At 37.4% G+C, this 18,570-nt stretch overlaps 1 protein-coding gene across 2 annotated transcripts; it reads right to left on the reverse strand.

The window, feature by feature from the left end:
• Positions 1-517: 517 nt before the first annotated feature.
• MS3_00008305 (uncharacterized protein) lies at positions 518-13,828 on the reverse strand. 2 transcript variants are annotated; one of them, XM_051216665.1, is made up of 5 exons: positions 13,137-13,828; positions 11,390-11,519; positions 8,929-9,107; positions 5,900-6,262; positions 518-4,736 (listed from the first exon to the last, which is right to left on the reverse strand). In XM_051216665.1, the coding sequence occupies exons 2-5, from the start codon at positions 11,466-11,468 to the stop codon at positions 4,722-4,724; spliced, it is 636 nt and encodes a 211-aa protein (XP_051065259.1). In that variant the 5' UTR covers positions 11,469-11,519; positions 13,137-13,828; the 3' UTR covers positions 518-4,721. The 2 variants fall into 2 exon arrangements, with proteins under 2 accessions (XP_051065259.1, XP_051065258.1); XM_051216664.1 differs by having other exon boundaries at positions 518-1,027; positions 3,158-3,318; positions 11,390-13,828.
• Between the last annotated feature and the right edge of the window lie 4,742 nt (positions 13,829-18,570).

An 18,570-nucleotide genomic window follows, 5' to 3' on the forward strand; every position in this document is an offset into this window, starting at 1 on the left:
TATTCAGAAAAATATCCCAAAAATTATCCTGTTAAGTCTAATGTTATCCTTGGACTTGAAATGGCATCATTTTCCTATTGGTCAATTTTTATTTCACGTGTCGTTTCCCTGCTGGTCAATATTTATTTCACGCGTCATTTTCCTGTTGGCCAAATATTATTTTCTACTTTATGGTACGTTGTGGTCTGTCTGGTTGATATATAAACCGAGTATGTTTGAAATAAATGATTCATACCGCAGAGGCTGAGATTGGTGTTCTGGACTTAACTGGCTAGGCTATGCAGGAAGCAGGACCAATCAGAACTCTAGGCTGCTCATACGGGTTTACGCGTCATTGATCCGATCGATAAGTCACTGCTCTCTAATCGTCGGTCACAAGTCATAACACTGAGATTGAAATCTTTTTTATACGAACTAATTCTTTCTACCTGTACTATATCCTTATATGCAATCTTTCTTTTATAGATTACTACCATTGAAGTAACTACTCCTATGAATCCGGTGTTGATCTTGTTGTGCTAATGCGGTATGGCAACTTGGACCGATGCATATATGTGCCTGATCCTACACGTTGTAGTTGACTGAAATGATTTATTACAAAGAGATAACAATAGAACACTGTAACTGAATACGATCATATTTGATAAGTGAATTTTAACATCACTGTTTATCTTAACAACCGACGGATATATATATATTTTGTCGATGAAAACAAATTACAAAAAAAGGATAACAATAATAGTAAAAATCATCATCATCAAAGTTAAACGAAGAAGAAATCCCTGAATGTGCAAAGAAAAGTGAAATACGGGGTCACGTAATAATAATAATACGAATCATTGATTCGAAGACAAATGGAGGAGTGTGAAAGCGCAGGAGAATTAGATTATTGAAGAAGAAGAATAGGCGGGAAAATTCGAACTATTTAAAAAATGGAATTAGTTTTCAATTGTTTATGTTGGAAAAATTGTCTGCGAGAGAAAGATTGTAACGACCTTCTAATATGGCTACCGTTGAATTGAATGCACTAGAAAGGGAAAAAACAATCATCAAGGTGAAAAAAATACTACGAAATTATGTTATCATAGTAATAAGACGCATGATATCGCACTTATGCCTGTTACATCTAGTCGAGGAGCATACACTACTCTCTGGAATTTTACAACCTACTCGGTACTTGCTAGGCCTTTCCACTTCTAAGCACATACTATAAATTATTTTGCTGTCTGCTTCCAATTCTCTACGCAATTTGTTCCTCAGTCTTCCTCTTTTACTCTTCCCTTCAGGATTCCAAGTTAGCGCTCGCATCGTGATGCAGTTTGGCGAGTTCCGTAATGTATGTCCTATCCACTTCCAACCTCTTTTCCGAATTTCCTCTTCAGTTGAGAGCTGATTTGTTCTCTCCCACAATAGGCTGATGCTGGTGTCCGGCCAACGGATATTGAGTATCTTGCGTAGACAACTGCTTATAAATACTTGTACGTTTTTGATAATGGTTCTAGTAATTCTCCAAGTTTCAGCTTCATACAGCAGAACTAACTGTCTTAATATTGAAGATTGTGAATTTGATATTAGTTGACAGTTGTTTTCAGTCCCATATGTTCTTCAATTGTAGGAATGCGGCCCTTGCTTTGCCAATCCTCGCCTTTACGTCTGCATCCGATCCTCCTTGTACATCGATGTTTCCCAGGTACATAGGAGATTCCACCACTTCCAGTGCTTTTCCACTAAGTGTGATTGTGTTGGTCTCTGTGTTGTATTTGAGGATCTAGTTTTTTCATTGTGTATACTGAGGCCTACTAATGCAGAGACTGCTGCTACACTGACTGTCTTTATCTGCATTTGTTGGCGTGTATGGGATAGAAGGGCCATGTCATCTACCAAGTACAAATCTTCGAATTGATTCCAACCTGTTTATTGTATTCCGTGCTTTCCCTAAGGTTTGGAGGCCTTCATAATCCAGACAACCACCAGAAGAAAGAGGAAGGAGGAGAGTAGACAGCCATGTCTGACAGTGGTCCTCACTTGGAATGCATCTCTCAGCTGTCCTCCACTCACGAAATTGCAGTCGTATGAATTCCGGATGATGTTGACGATTTTCTCAGGCACACCATAGTGTTAAAGAGGGTTACTTAAGGTTCTCCTATCCACACTGTCAAATGCTTTCTCATAGTCAATGAAGTTGATGTGCAGTGACGAGTTCCATTCAACTGACTGTTCAACGATCATATGTAGTGTCGCAATTCGGTCTGTACACGACCGATCCTTACAGAATCCAACCTGTTGATCTCGAAGTTGAACGTATACTCTATCTTTCATCCGGTTTAGCAGAACTCTGTTGAAAACGTTTCCTGCTACTGATAATAGTGTGACGCCTTTGTACTTCTCACACTTGTTCAAATCTCTTTTCTTCGATATCTAGCTTCCCCATACGTCGGTATTCATTCTTTCTTCTAAATCTTTCTGAATAGAACGTGGAGCATGTTTGCAGTTACTTCAATGTTTGACTTCAGTGCTTCATCTGGTATGTTGTCAGGTGCTGCTGCTTTTCCAATCTCAATTTGTCTGATGGCCATCCTGATGGTGGTGGTGACATATAAAGGAAGGTCTGTAAGGGCTACTTCAATGTTCTGTGGAGCTATTCTGTTCACAAGTTCCTCGAAATGTTTTACCTATCTGTTTCTCTGTTTTTGAATATCAGTAATTGTCTCGCGTTCTTTGTTCTTGAGCGGTTTCTTCATTGTCATATAGTTACTTCATATTTCCTTCTCTTGCAACTTTTTACACTAACATTGCTAGATATTGGAAAGCATATGACTACTGTGTCATTCCTACCATTCAAATAATTCAAAACCTTTTTCATAGGAAAGTGTAACTTTCAGCATATATTCGACTTTTCACATCTGTACTGTTATTAACGAGATTTGTTGACAAAACATAAACGATTTAAGGTAGGATCCATATTTTCTCTAGATGATCAACATTTCAATCGTATTGAAATCTGACACACTAATATGGGACACCGATAATGTTGTTCAAAATGATAATGAAAGATTCCAGAATGAGAACCAAACAGCTCAAATTATTACTAATAATAATACTACTACTGATGTTGCAGACATAAGTAGTATGTAAAAAAATATGTATATTTTTTTACCTGCCATTTCGTACTACAGAATAAACAGACTTGTCACAGTTGCACAAGTCAATAATGGTTGAACCGGCCCGGCTACAATCGGAGCTTTTTGAGGACATATCAGATTGAATGGGACCACCATTGATGATCAAGTCAATGGATGACCAAATTTCGGAAAATTCCTTAATATAAAAGAAGAAAACGTATCATAACATAATAAAATGAATGAAGGTAGAATTAATTGTTCTAAGAGAGGTAGACAAGATATTACGTCAAGACTATAATATATGAACGAACCAATCAGGCATAAGACAATAGGTCCTAGATTTTGGCGCGAAATTCATCCATCCATTTGATTGAATAGAGTTTTGGCATTATAGCTAATGTCAGTTCGTGATGAAAACCCCTAATCTAATTCCTAACGATCAACTGTAAATGGAAAATAAATCGCAACCAATAAAAGAAACAAGTCACTATCTAATTAAACAATATGATAATGAACAAAATTTAGTAAATCGGCTGAAAAAAAAGAGAGATGTAGTGTGATGAGTGAAATTATTTCATGACAACTTATCTTCACAAAGGCAAGAGTGATTTGTCACACTTTTCTTAAATCCACATGGATCATGTTAGAAATGGGTGATGGCTTTTATCTCTACAAGTGACACACTAATTACAAACTTGCATACTTGATTTTGAATGACAGTCTAAGTATGAAAGCTAGTGATACTACCTGATTAACCTAACCGACATAGGGGTTCAAACCTGAGACTTAGCAACTCAAAGTCGTTTGTTTTTATTATTTATTTGAACACATAGATATTGGTACAAGAAGGCACCAAATAAATATGCGCCACGCAAATCTCATTTCATTTGTGTGAGGGCTGTGATACTTCCCGGATGCCAAAATCGAGGCACATCTTTTTCTTAGGGGGTCACAACCACAGCCTTTGATCTGAAGGTCTGACCCACAAGACAGTGAAGCAACATCAGGAGGTGTTCTCCCATGGTAGCCAGTGAACAACGATTGGTTCATATGCCATTTGTTCCTTCAGAATACTGGAACCAGCCCATGTGCACCATTGGTTTGGAATCAGGGTTTTACAACTTCCCACCACAAGAAGGCAATGAGTAGGACTTCCCTGGCAGAGGCTGTATACGCGTGGCCATGTGAGAGAATTTCGAGAGGGAGAGTGGACTCTCCTCACTCTCGGCCGTACTAGGGCATTTGTTCACTTTTAGATTCTAGCTTAACTGCAAAGAGAAGTCACTTATCATTTACTTATTTTAGGTGTCATTTGACCAAGCATTTATTTTTTATCTCACACTGTCGTCCGCATCACTAGATTTTACTCATCTGAATAAATATGCATTAATCTGTACTGGTATAAATGAAAATAATATCATGACTTGCTTTTTATTAATCCTAACTTGATGTATCAAATCAAATTCTTGTTTGCAGACATATTGCTGCCCATTATGAATGTAAAGTTTTTCCCGTCTAAGCTTATAAGAAACCGCTAAAAATAGTCAATCAGTCGCAAGCAACGTAGAACCTGTCACGTATCTACATCGATCCAATATATTACACCAGATCAGCCTAGGTAGAAAAACATTTTCAAGACCAATTCTATAGTAGAAATAGTGTATAACAGGATCAGTGGTAGTAGAAAATAACATCGGATACAGACAATGACATATGAGGGACAACATAGTATACAATAATTCCAAAACGTAAGACAGAAAGTGAATCTGTCGGCACAATCGCAAATGATTCCTAGCCATGTTACTTATCGTCTCTCTAACAATTGTTAATGAAAATCGCTCCGAACTCAACTACATAGTCTGTACCTGCTAACACGTTTAGAAAAAAAAAAGAATGATGAGTTCAGTTTGTTTTTTCTTTTTTGCAAATCTTATTGTTCAACATATTTTTTCCTCACTATCATTGATACTTTTTTCATCTGCAGAATGCTTGATTGATTTGGTAATTGGTACTGGGAAACTGTGAATCGGGCAACCCAAGTAAAGAATACAAATCGCAGGATTTATTTGACCCTTATCTATCGACTTAGCATTTTTACTTGGATCGTCTGATTCATGGTATTCCACTATCGAGCACCAAGTCAGTTAAGCATTCTACGGACATAACAGTAAAGATGAGGTCAATTTATAAATTTCAATTCTTTTCAATCTAAATGTCTCGTTTCAATTATAACCCAGTTTTCAGTTCAAGTTACCCCTTAAATACAGTTTTCAGTTATCAAAAAAACTTCTGTTTTTTTCTTCTGAAACTTATTGTTGTGATGGAGGATGCGGTTACAATTTAGAAAAACATGCCAATTTCAGTTACAGAAATAAAATCAGTACTTTAATTTAATAAAGATGTATTCAGTTACTATTCATCGATGCTCCGAAGGAACATATGCTCAAACACACAAATCTAGAAGCACATTCAAAAATCATAGATGTATTTAATGATATAACTGCTGAATGAAGAACAATTTTATGATAAGGGAAGAGGTCAAACGATTTCTTAGTAGTGTAACATTTGGGCAGTGTTCAAATGTTTATTTGTCAGATTCAGACTTTTCTACTATTAAATTTATCTAGCTGTGCCGATGAGACATGAAGTTTGTGAAGAGAGTGGCAACTTGAGTTAATGCAAATTTGTCCCAAACCCTACACATTGGTTGCGACTATTATGATTGGATTCTTCCAATTCCTCACAAATAAAAGTATAAACACTGTAATATTTCATACCTCGATTTGAATCGCCGACGGTTGTCCACTTAAATTTGCTGAGGTTAACACTAATGGATGACCATCACCAATAGTTATACTATCGTGCCTATCACAACCACTAGAACGTTCAACATTATTGCCAATAATTGATGAAAATTTAGTTTGTTCATTCAAAGCTGATATAAGTTTACGTATAAAACCGGAATCTGGTATTCGAATGCCAACACGCTTGTCGCCTGGGTTTAACAAATGAGTGCTCAATGGATCCTGAAGTCTATCAGAAAAACGTGGTAATAGAACAGTGACAGGACCAGGGAGAAGATCTGATAGCAGACCAGTTGGAATATTTTTTGTATCACACCAGTGGGAGATATGCGATATCTAAAATATGAAGAGGCAGGAAGTAAAGGAAACCATACACTGTGAATCAACATGAATGAACTATTTTAACTATGCATACATGTCCTGTCAAATTAGACTAGTGGCCACATTGCAACTTGATCAGTAAAATCTAATCAGTACTAAGGATTCAGTACATATAGTCAATACTATTCAATGACGAATCAAGGCGTAAATATGTATGCACATATATCAACGTTACATGAATAACGAAACATTGAAAACTAATTCTACTTAGTATTTTCAGTAAATATCATCATTTCATTTTATTTGTGTGTGGGCTGTGATACTTCCCGGGTGCCCAACCCGAAGCAGGTGGTTTTCCTATGGAGCCACACCCCGAGCCTTTGACTTGAAGGTCTGATTCACAAGGCAATGGAGCATCGTTAAGAGATGCAGTCCCATGGTAGCCAGTGATCAACAATTGGTTCATATGCCATTTGTTCCTTCAGGATACTGGAACCAGTCCATGTGCACGATTGATTTGGAATCAAGGTTTTCCAACTCCCCTAAGTGGACTCTCCATGTCCACCAAGCCGGTTAAAGAACCGGACATTCGCTTTTCTTCCTCTCAGTTTCGTAAACAACACCCCCACCACAAGAAGGCAATGAGCAGAACTTTCCTGGCAGAGGCTGTATGCGCGTGGCCATGTGAGAGAATTTCGAGAGAGAGAGAGCGAACTCTCCTCCCTCTCGGCCGTACCAGGGCATTAGGGGGCGCATATATATCTGGTGCCCTCCTTGTACCAATATTTATGTGTTCAAATAAATAATTCTACTTAGTTGGTTTGCATTCATATTTAAATTGATTACAAAAAATAAGATCGACAATCTGCATTATATGTCCTTAGCTTTATTAGTTCAAAAAGCAGGAGAACTATAATGGGTGTTTACTTAAATGTATATGAAAAGAAGAAAATATTCTAAATGTCATTTGTGAAAAATAACAGTTCAATGGATGAAATATTAGTTAGCACATGATCATTACACATGAACCCTTATATGATCAGTTGAGATAGAGTTTAGATTATGGAAAGAATATTTGATATGCTCTCTGAAAATCTGATCGATTAGGTCATGTAAGAAATGAGCTTAACAGTCATTTGTCTCAATCCCTTTATATTAGTGTTAAAGAGAGGATAATGTGGTGTATGCTACTTATACAGACAGATATAAATAGTATGCATCGGAATATTGAAGTAGGATTCTTACTGACAGAAGAGGAACATGAGAAGCGAAAGAAAAGCAGAAGCAGTCTGAGTAGCAACAGAAATGAAAGAACGATGGTGTATTTAAGAGACAATTCAAGGAAGACGTTCAAATGGTGTATCCAATGTACTGTGAGATGGTGGAGAAGATTTGTAGCTCAGGTGGATGATTTTGGTGGAGTTTTGTTCTCTGAGCTGGATGGTTTGGTCGTAGAGCTTTCATCGTTCTTCTGAAAGACATCATCAGCACAAAGAACCAATCAACAACGAGGTGCACAGAACAAGCTGTGAAATACATATGGAGAAATTCGAACACTTCACTTCTATCTGAAGTTTGTGCTGATGATGTCGTTCAGAAGAACGACGAAAGCTCCACGACCAAACCATCCAGCTCAGAGAACAAAACTCCACCAAAACCAATGTACTGTTTCTATACTTTACAAATGCAGTATGTGATTTTGCATAATGTAATGTATCGGTTCACCGTAACCAAGTCTTCGTTTATTACAATAAGAATAATGGAAACAGTGAATGCGGAAGTGGGCACATGTGACACATATTTCAATAAGCCATGTGATGAATTCAAGATTTGATAGTTTGTTTCCAACATACAAATTCGCATACTTGGATTCAAGTCAGACTTTAAGGGTATGGGACAACTACATTTTATTCAGTTGCCTAGAGCAAAGTATTAGAACTTGATACTTGATTGTTGAGAACGAAATTTCATAGCGACTGAACCGTCTGTCCACGATATCACTAGTAGTTCACAGTAAAACGTTTTTGGATATTTGTTGTTCAATATAAAATTGAGTAAACTGGTATTTTATTAACTTTGTAAAAGATTATACTAACTAGATTTGAATTACGAAAATATGATGTTCGCGAAACGGTCAACGATGGAACCGTACAGAAAGGTGACTCAATAGTTTACGAGTCATTAACTTGAGGAGATTAGTGATAGTCAACCAGTCAGCTACAACGCAGGACCAAGCACATATGTGTATCGGTTCAAGTTGCCATACCTCATTAGCACAACAAGATAAACACCGGATAGATGCATTACGATACCGAAAATGGTACTCAGTTTTTGACAAAACGTGTAATTTGGGACACAAGTGAAATGCCTGCTATTTAATACACTATAAGACATAGTCTGTGTACGAAGTCATAAGTAGACGGAGAGTATATGGTTACAAATATCTTTGAAATATCACTTACATATAGCGAAATTTAAGAGCGACTAGTGTTACTGTTATTCAACTGCTGTTAAGTGTTGAGTAAATCGATTGCTGTGCTTACTTGCATAGAATAAAATTAAAAGAACGTTATGGGAAGCCAAATAACACATCATTAAGTAAATGAAATCATTGAACATTGGTCTAAGCTGCTACTGATAACACATAAACATACACAAAGAACAGAATATATTCAACCTACCTGATCTAAACATATAGCCATAGGTTTAGTCTCTGAACGACCTTTAATACGACGTATTCGTTCAATTGCTTCAGGATTAAAAACGGAACAAGCTAATCCATAGATAGTGTCTGTTGGAAGTGCTATTACACCATCATTTTGACTGATTAACTGAACGATTGCATTAAGATTTGAACTTGCTAATAAAATTACAAAAAATTAAGCGAAACATTATGGTCCATTAGCGTATTAAATGAAACACTAATTGAATATATTTCAACTTTTATGTAAATATAATTAGGACGATACGTTTAGACTATGATGTCACGTGGATAAGAGTTGAAAAACAGTGTAACAAATATAAGTCAATGTATTTGGAACTCTCTACGATCAGTGATAATATTTGGCTGTCGGAGGGAAGTTCAAAACTGAATCCTATAATGAACTAAAAGCTCCAAGGGTCGTACAATATAACAAATTGACGGAAGTCTAGTGATATGTTAACCACTGAGTCCCAACGCTATGGTTGAAAAGTAGTAGACTGACAACAACACCCAAATGTCTTGAGGATTGTGAAGTTGTCACGGTCGATAAGTTTAAACCAGATACGTTATTTCCAAAAGTATACTAATCTTGTCAATCTTTCTGCATTACATTGGAGACTTCAGTTTTCAATATTTAGTGGCGAGAATCCATTCCGCTCTCTATCTACAATCCCCCAAATGACCTGATATGGTCGAGAGTGGGGAGAGTAAGCTCTCACTCTCTCGAAACGCTCTCACATGGCTACATGCATACAACTACTACGATGGAACTTTTACTCACTGCCTTCTCATGGCGAAGGTGTTGTTTACGAAACTGAAAGGAAGAAAAGCGTATGTACGGTGCTTTAACCGGCTTGGTGGACATGGAGAGTCCACCTAGGGAAGTTGTAAAACCCTGATTCCAAACCAATGGTACACATGGGCTGGTTCCAGTATTCTGAAGGAACAAATGGTGTATGAACCAACCGTTGGTCAGCGGCTAACATGGGACTGTATCTCCTTACGATGCTCCATTTCCATGTGGATTAGACCTTCAGGTCGAAGGCTCGGGGTGTGGCTCCACAGGAAAACCACCTGCTTCGGGTTGGGCACCCGGGCAGTATCACAGCCCTCACACAAATCAAATGAGATCTGTGTGGCGTGTATGTATCTGGTGCCTCCTTGTACCAATATCTATGTGTTAAAATAATAAAACAAATTATCTTAACGAGCGATATTTGATGGCGTAGAAATAGGTTGAAAGAAACCTGGGGATGACCAACCCGAAGACATGGTATCAGTTGATAAGGTCATTGACAAGTGAATTGCGTCATGTTGGTGGGTGTAGACCGTGAGCATTATAACCAACGATTGGAGACGATGGATGACATGGCTCAGATTTGATCACAATGGAGCATTCGCATCTACTCTTTGTTTTTTCTTAGGTCCTGAATTTCAAAATCACCTAAAGCTTTTTACTTCATGAATGCGATTTCCTTCCCGACTCATATTACTTGTACCTAATATCGTTTTGTATTACCACTGATACTCTTACAATACTTCTACTACTCTAGCATTCTGCTGTAATATATGGTATAGTAAAGTGAATAGATATGTACATGTTCCAGGTTCCATGTAGCGTATGATTAACTAAGCTCACTTCAATCGCCAAAATTAAGTTACACATAGTATTATTTTCTCCACTTCGACAATTTTTTCCTCTACTTTTTTATGTACAACATACGCTGTAAATAACTACTCACATAAACAGTCCATATATCAAAACACTAAAACACATTCTACGCTTAAGTAGGTGGAGCTAAGCTCAAGAAATGAAGTACCCGATTGTAGCAGCTACCTTGTCGTAGCGATTAGGTTTACTTATCGTGATTTCTCAATTAAACTGTATTGGCTAGAACACTTATTCATTTAAACCCCACCATATATCAGTCGGTTGAGGAGTGGTGACTTAAGGTTCGAGAGTGAAGTGTCCTGGTGACTGTTCCGGGTTGTAGTGTCAGTAAGATGTTGTTCTCTCAGACAAATATCATTTCCGTATATGGTACCCGCTCACAGAGGGTCAGAAAGTGTTAACTCGAAGAAATAGCATGTCTAACCGATGCTATTAGTAAGATGTTGAACAAACGTAGTTAACACATGAATTACTCACAGCCCCTGAGTACTTATCGCTTGAGCTTTGTAGCCAAGCGCCTACAATGACAAGACCACTATCAGTATAGTCACCTTATTAGGTAACTAAATAAGTATTCCCTCAGTGTAGCCAACAAGAAAGTAGTAATCACCGATGCACTGCATTTCTAATGCCACCCGAGACCACCACGAGTTTGATTTCTTGACCAATACAACTACTACGACAACTATAAAGCCACAGAGAGCTCCCGTTCAATTACGAAGCAACATTCACAAAGCATTAAAAAGGGCATATCACCACAACTTACCATCTTTCACACTAATTATTTTATTATTCATGACAGTAGGATAAAAGTTTGTAAATAAGTGACACAATTTAGAGGGCATTAATTTCAGCGTAAAACATAGGTTTACGTCACACAATTATCTCTCAAAAAGCTAAAGTAGTGAAAAATAGTCATTAGTAGATAAAACAAATACAAATCCATCATAAGACAGCATATTGAGAAATTAATATGACTGGCAAAAAATAAGCCTGGTGTTTCAGTTTGAAATTCCTTGACAAATAAGTGAAACATATTCTATCACTGACTTAATAGATAACATTTCATTTATCAGTAATCTTATACTACCGGAAAAAATACATTCATGTCAAACAGAAGATGAAGTAGCAAGACAGGGACACAGTACCTAACTTATATAGTATTAGAGAACAATAGAACTACTTTGAAGTGATATAACGATAAAACACAAATAATAATTTATCGCAAATTAAATTTTATGTTATAACGTCTAAAATAAAAGTATTAGAGCGTCAAGAAGCAAAGCAACATGAATATAAACGACGATACAATCAGAAGTACAGAAATACTTAAAAATGGGAAACAATAAACCCAAAAGATAGTAACTTGTAATAAATAGGATACAGATCATATAACAACCAAGGCTTGAAGATATTCAATAAACGGATAGCATCTCAAATAACTTCAATGGACGCACACAAAGCAAGCGATGAGCATAACGAGCTAACGCATATATCAACAGTGGGTCAGTGATACCTCAAAGAAACCCAGGTATATTTAACGAAACAAAAAGTAATAACAGTAAATTATGGTAGAATACTGTTCTGAGTCCTCAAGAATATAGGTTTCCTCTTGAAGAATTTCTGGAAAGTTGCTTGGTCCACCTCAGCCGGCAGCGAATTCCAGAATTCGACTACTTGTATACAGTAAAAGGTGTGCCTACAGTCGATTCTGCTATATACTGTCTCTAATTTCTGGGTGTTACCCGTAGGATTTGTGTTACTGAGCTAAAGTAAGTATTTAAGAGGGGGGAACAGGAGTGTTTAGGATGCTATAAGTCATTAGGTCACCTCTGAAACGCCTGGAATCTAATGGGTAATGATCTGGCAAGACTATAATTTATGGACGAACCAATAAGGTATAAAATAATAGGCCTCGGATATTGGCGCGAAATCCAATTATCCAATTTGGTTAAACAGAGTTTTGACATTATAACTGACGTAAGTTCGTGATGAAAACCTGAAATCTAATTCCTAAGGTTAATCGTCTACTGTAAAACATAAGTATAATTCCTCACACAACTTTAGAACCCTTATTTGGTCATAAATATTAAGTGGACACCCTTAAGGTCAGTCTACCTTAGCTCAAAGATTGTCCATAAATTATAGTCTCACCTAGTGGTCCAGTGATTTAAGGCATTCTTTATAAGATTGAGCTGACTTTATGGCTCGCTTTCAGATACATTCCAATACATTCTTACTGCAAAACTGACCAAAAGTGCACTTCAACGTTACTAGTGCAGGGTTTTCTGGAATGGAATATTTGCCACATTTGGCGTAAGACTTTTGATTATAGGGTATCAAGACTCTTAGACCTAAGCAACCAATAAATGGGAAATAAAGCGGACGAAAGCGTAAATAAAAGGGAAATGTCGATTTTTCACTTTAACATCGGTTATTTAGGGGAAACATCGATTGTTCTTCCTTACAACGTGTATCTAAGAGAATTTTGTAGACAAACATACGCAACGTACCGTGTTTTAATATACTGCCCCCTGTATTTATATTTTCAACGTGTATTTATGCGAAAAGTAGACAGTTCAGCGTCGTTCGAAACACAGAGCGATATAAAAGGGGAGAATACGCACTATTTTCCCCGGACAGGCAAAAACCAGACATTTTGGCGTGTTTACCCTTTGTTCGCCTTTATTTCCCGTTTATTGGTTGATTGGGGACCTTTCTCGACTTGACATAACTCTAACCATAAAGTGGATTCATGTTGGGTCAAAAATCTAAGCCTTTCGTAGGAGAGAGAATACGAGTTTTGTCTGGAAGATTATTCAATAAATACAAGCCACACGATAACATATAAATTGCTAGTGTGCACGAACACGTGCGCCCACTGAAACGCGTACTTTGAAATTGCGCGCTAACATCTGTTTCAGTTTTGAATGGAGAGGAAAACAGATGGCCCTTGTTAGTTCACGCAATTTTGATCTCTAGGTTGATCCAACTTTCGCTTAAAAACGTCGACAGATGGAACTTTAAACACGTATTCAAGTAATCAATTCCATTCGTCGATGATTCGATAGAAAAATTGATAGTCAGCTGATAAGTAATTTGTACTAGACTTTCGAATTTTTCCAGTTTCCTCGTAAGTCCTCTGCTTTGGAAGACAAGAAAAGTGAGGAAATATTTATCATCAAGGTTTCGTTTAGTCAGTCAAGCATCACATGACAGGTTTGCTATTCCGGGAATCAGCTTAGTTGCGGTTATCTTAACCTTTTCTAGCAGCTCACTGTCCCTTCTTAGGCAAGAGCTAGCCGCTTGTATGTAGTACTCGGGTTTGGGACGAACGAACATTGAATATAATTCGAGGAGATTCTAGCATCTACATGGCTCAAAGCCATACATATTGACCACAAATTTCTAAAAGCTCTGGAGACTATTGAATGGCAATGTGTAGTAGTTTTTAAGTCTTGGCTAATGATGACTCCTGATTCACTGTGTGTCTGGATAACAAATAGCTCGCTGTTATTCACCGTGTATGTGTCTGTACCTCGGTGACCGATATGCATCATAATTCACTTGGAGGCAGTTATCGGCAACTACCAAATTTCAAACCATTCAGATAGTTTTTCCAGGTCATTTTGAAGGTGTCCATATCTTGACATCGTCAGCTTATGACAAAACCGATGGTGACAGGAGACTAGGATTGTGATTTGGTCGTAAAGTTATATTCAAGCTTTAACGGCTTCGGTGAAAAGTAATAGCTCTGTTGATGCTTTCTTTGTTAGATCATTTATATAATTTTCAGAGTAGGGATCGTAGTACTAGACCATAGATATCCTGTAAAATGAGAAATAGCGATGCATGCCTTGACCTTCAAACGTCGATTATTTAAATATGATTGAAACAACGATGACTCCATACCTTTCAGCTTGAACTGATTGATAAGACACGTATGATTTACTCCATAAAAAGCTCTTCAGATGCCGGGGCACATAACATCTACCTTTCTCTTACAATCAATGGTCGTTACCCATCTATCCCCTTCAGTTAGTACATTGATGAAGCAGAAACAGCCCTTCCTAAAACCGCGTTGTTGGGCTGAAATCTTCTCCACCATCTCGAAGTTTATCGATTTCCAATAGGCTAGTTAACCGTCATGTATGGGAGATGTCATAGCCTATGAGAGTATTAAAAGAAGTGCTACAGACTGGAAATTCGAAAGCTCTCTGCATCATTCTCCTTTGGAACTTGGAGCAATGTGCGCTGCCCCTCAATTATCTGAGAACGCGTCATAGCTTGGTGACTGTAAGAACATTACTTCGAGGGGTTTTCCCAAAATTGCAGCCGCTTATCACAGTATAGCAGACCAGGAGAAGTATCCTTGTCTATATGCTGCAGATTGGTATACCAGTCCACAGCTTAAGTGTGCTTCTGAACTTCCTGTTGAGTTTCAAGTGGAGTTCTTCTCGATGTAAATTGTATGTGGAGGTTGAAGTATGTAAAAATACCGTTTTGCCAGGAGTTCTGCGCCATCAGTGTCGTAGTCGTTTAGATCATCCATTAGGACTTAACAACTGAGAAACTCGAAGAGATGCTTCATGAAGGAATAGGCTTTTCGGATTAGATGCAACAATGGGATGTACGACTCCGACTTTAGATTGACTGCTCGCTTTTCAATTTTGACTTCCATTTCATTGTCAACACCGCTTTAATTTTAATTTTCTAATTTTAAGTTTATCAAGTTATTATACGTCATATTGTACCTTCTTTGTTCATGACTGCTTGTGCCTTTTTTGGAGTCAAGATCTAAATTAGGATGGGAAACCTTTAAGCTTGGTCTTTTTGCTGACATATGATCAGCTTCTAATTGAGGATATCCATGTCCGAGGATGTAGTGGCCATTGTACATTCATGTTGTACGTGTTGACAAACGATTTACTCCGGGAGGATCAGAGTATTTTATACCTTAGTTACATTAGAGCATAGTACATGACGATGAAAGAGCATCCTCAACACGCCTCATGGTCACTATATTGCTGGAGGTTAACAGTGGGTGACCACTGAAAGATAGTGAGGGATACATACCATTCAGGATTCTATCCCAGACAATGCACTTCGGAAAAAGCGCACGCCTGAAAAGAAAAGATTCTAGGTTCAACAATGCATGGAATACTTGGTACAGGTCAAAGGGAAGGCCTGGGATAGGTGGAAAGCCTTCCCGATGGACTCTGATAGTACCAACGCTGAGGTTCGAAACAATAGGAGACATTTTCCGATCGAGCTAGCATCCAAAATACAAGTTAACCATAAATATCTCTGAGGATTCATGGCAATAATAAAATTTACAAACTAGATTATCTATGCTCTTAAAAGACCGGAAGAAAATCTTATTAAATTTACGATGGAAGAGCTGGTTTATGCCAACTCGATCGACCAGTTAGACCAGGAAACTGTGAGTGCGGAATAGTCTTTAACTTTGGTTTCAGCTGAAAGTCTTGATAATGCTCGAATAGCTACTGTGTCCGTAAAAAAACGCAGTCCTAAAACAGTATGAGGATGCCAATGGTTAACCTGTTTGTAGCCTTTTCCGACACTCACTGGACTCACACCAACTTCCAAGAGAATAAAATAGGACTGCTTTATAATCTTCAAGGAGTGAGACAGCCAACTACAGACCAGTTTCAATACTGCCAAAACTGTCGAAAATAATGGAAGGACTGGTCAGTGAACAAATTGGGGAACAGACGAATAAAAACAACGTCCTCAAAGACGTTAACACGGTTTTGAGAAAGGAAAGTTCTGTCTGTTTGATCTTCTCACAGTATGGGACATCTGGAGGACCTGAAGGGAACAAAAGGTGGCAGTCCACTCAATATTATTTGACTTTACTAGAACACTACATATTGCCGCACGTATTCTTCATAGATAAGGCTCCAAAAGTTGGGTCTCACTGACCCACCATTATCTTGGCTCCAAAACTATTTGCAGAGCAGAATATTTTGTACAAAGATAAACAGTGCACGTGAGCTTGGGGTACTCAGCACAAAGAGTTCCACAAGGAGCAGTCTTAAGTCCGTTCCTGTTCCTAATCTTTATAATAACTTGTTAAACAAAATTAACTCGGTGGCATCAATCTATACAAAAGAAACAAATACCCGGAGGTCCATAAAAAGCGTACAATTAAGATTTATAAGGACTTAACAACAGTAGAGGAATGGGCAGTAGACAATGGCTTAAAGCGTAACCTGTCGAAATGTCATGTTCTGGAAATCCTGCCTCATTTGTTGCAAAAAGACCCACATCCTCCATGGAAATCCGCTCCCGATTATCTCTTCAGAGAGTGATTTCATGTTCACAACTATGGTGAGCCTAGACATCAGCTAAAGCTACATGGTGGATGCATCTAAGGCATAACAATTCTCTACTTTATGCTAAGACAAGTTGGAGTAATCACCTCAGAATTTTTTCTGACTCTGTTCAAAACGTACGCACGACCCTACCTTTTAGTCCATAATGTACTGAAGTTTACTTCTGTTGAAATCTATTTACAAACACCAGTTCATTGAGAATTCGATATATCGAGACGAAAATATACCAAATCAGAGTGGTAATATAGCAAACAATATTATTTAGATTTGAAGCCTGAAAAACTTGGCACATTATACATTTTACTCATTATTTGGTAAGACATTCAACATGGGATGATAGGAAATGTGATGCCTATTTAAAAAATAAGGAAGTAAATAAACACTTGATTAATAATGGATCTGGCCAACTCTTAACCAACCAAATTAAGTAGTCACAAACATACCATCGCAAAGCTACAGAAAAACAAGTCATAATAGATAAATAGTTTGTGCCTGCATGTTTGCATATACTTTGTATATGAATAAGAAAAGAGAAAACTAACGGGATAAGTTATAGATAACATGAGATAACAATAATAATAATCGTGTCATCCATCCTATGTAAGTTTTATGTGTGACTTAGTGTGATTATAGATTTTTTTTAATGAATCGCACAATGGCATTTATTCCATTGTAACGAGTTAACAGAATGCTGATTGATAGATAAAGCACAATTATACGATGTGGTTGAGTAATAACTACTCACGCATATTGCTGATACAACCCCTTGAGTGAATTCGATCAGACAAGATCAGGGTCATAAACTAGATGAATAAATCTCGAACCTAATGAAATAGTATGCTTATTTGGAAACTACGACCAGAAAAATAAGTATGATAAAGTTCTAAAAAATAATACGGGGCGCTTAGTTTCTAGGTCACTCACTCTTGATTGAATTAACATCTGATTATTAAGCCTAGTTCTTACTTATCATATCAATTTTGTTTGGACAGTGGATGCTTCGTCATACCATGAACGAACCAATCAAATAAAAGATAACAGGTTTTGAATTTAGGCACGAAGTTTATTCATCTATTTGGCTAAATAGTTTCTTGGCATTATAGCTGATGTCAGTTCGTGATGAAAACCTGAAATCTAATTCTTAACCTTAATCATCAACTGTAAATCGTAATTTTAATTCCTCACACACAGGTTTATAACCCTCAGTTGGTCCTGGTTATTAGATAAATACTCTCAAGGTTAGTCTAGCTTCGCTCAAAGGTCATCCATAAATTATAGTCTCACCCGAAACCCCAATTTCTCTAAGTAAACCTATTGATTTGAGTTCCAATTAATAAATGATCACGCAATTAAATAGCTTAACCCTTGACACCAAAAATGAAATAACATTGGTTGAGATTATAGTGACCTACTTTTATCAAGAGAACGCGATTGGTGTAATGGAAACAATTATTATTATAACCAATTGTACCAGGGATTGTTTTACCGTACTTGTTTGCTTCACTGTACCAGAATACATAGATTATTCCGTTGATTGTGACCTTGCACGAATTCGGTTACGCTCAATAACCACACTTGTACTCCTTTG

This window comes from Schistosoma haematobium, chromosome 6 (genome assembly GCF_000699445.3).
Source record: "Schistosoma haematobium chromosome 6, whole genome shotgun sequence".
NCBI lineage: Eukaryota > Metazoa > Platyhelminthes > Trematoda > Strigeidida > Schistosomatidae > Schistosoma > Schistosoma haematobium.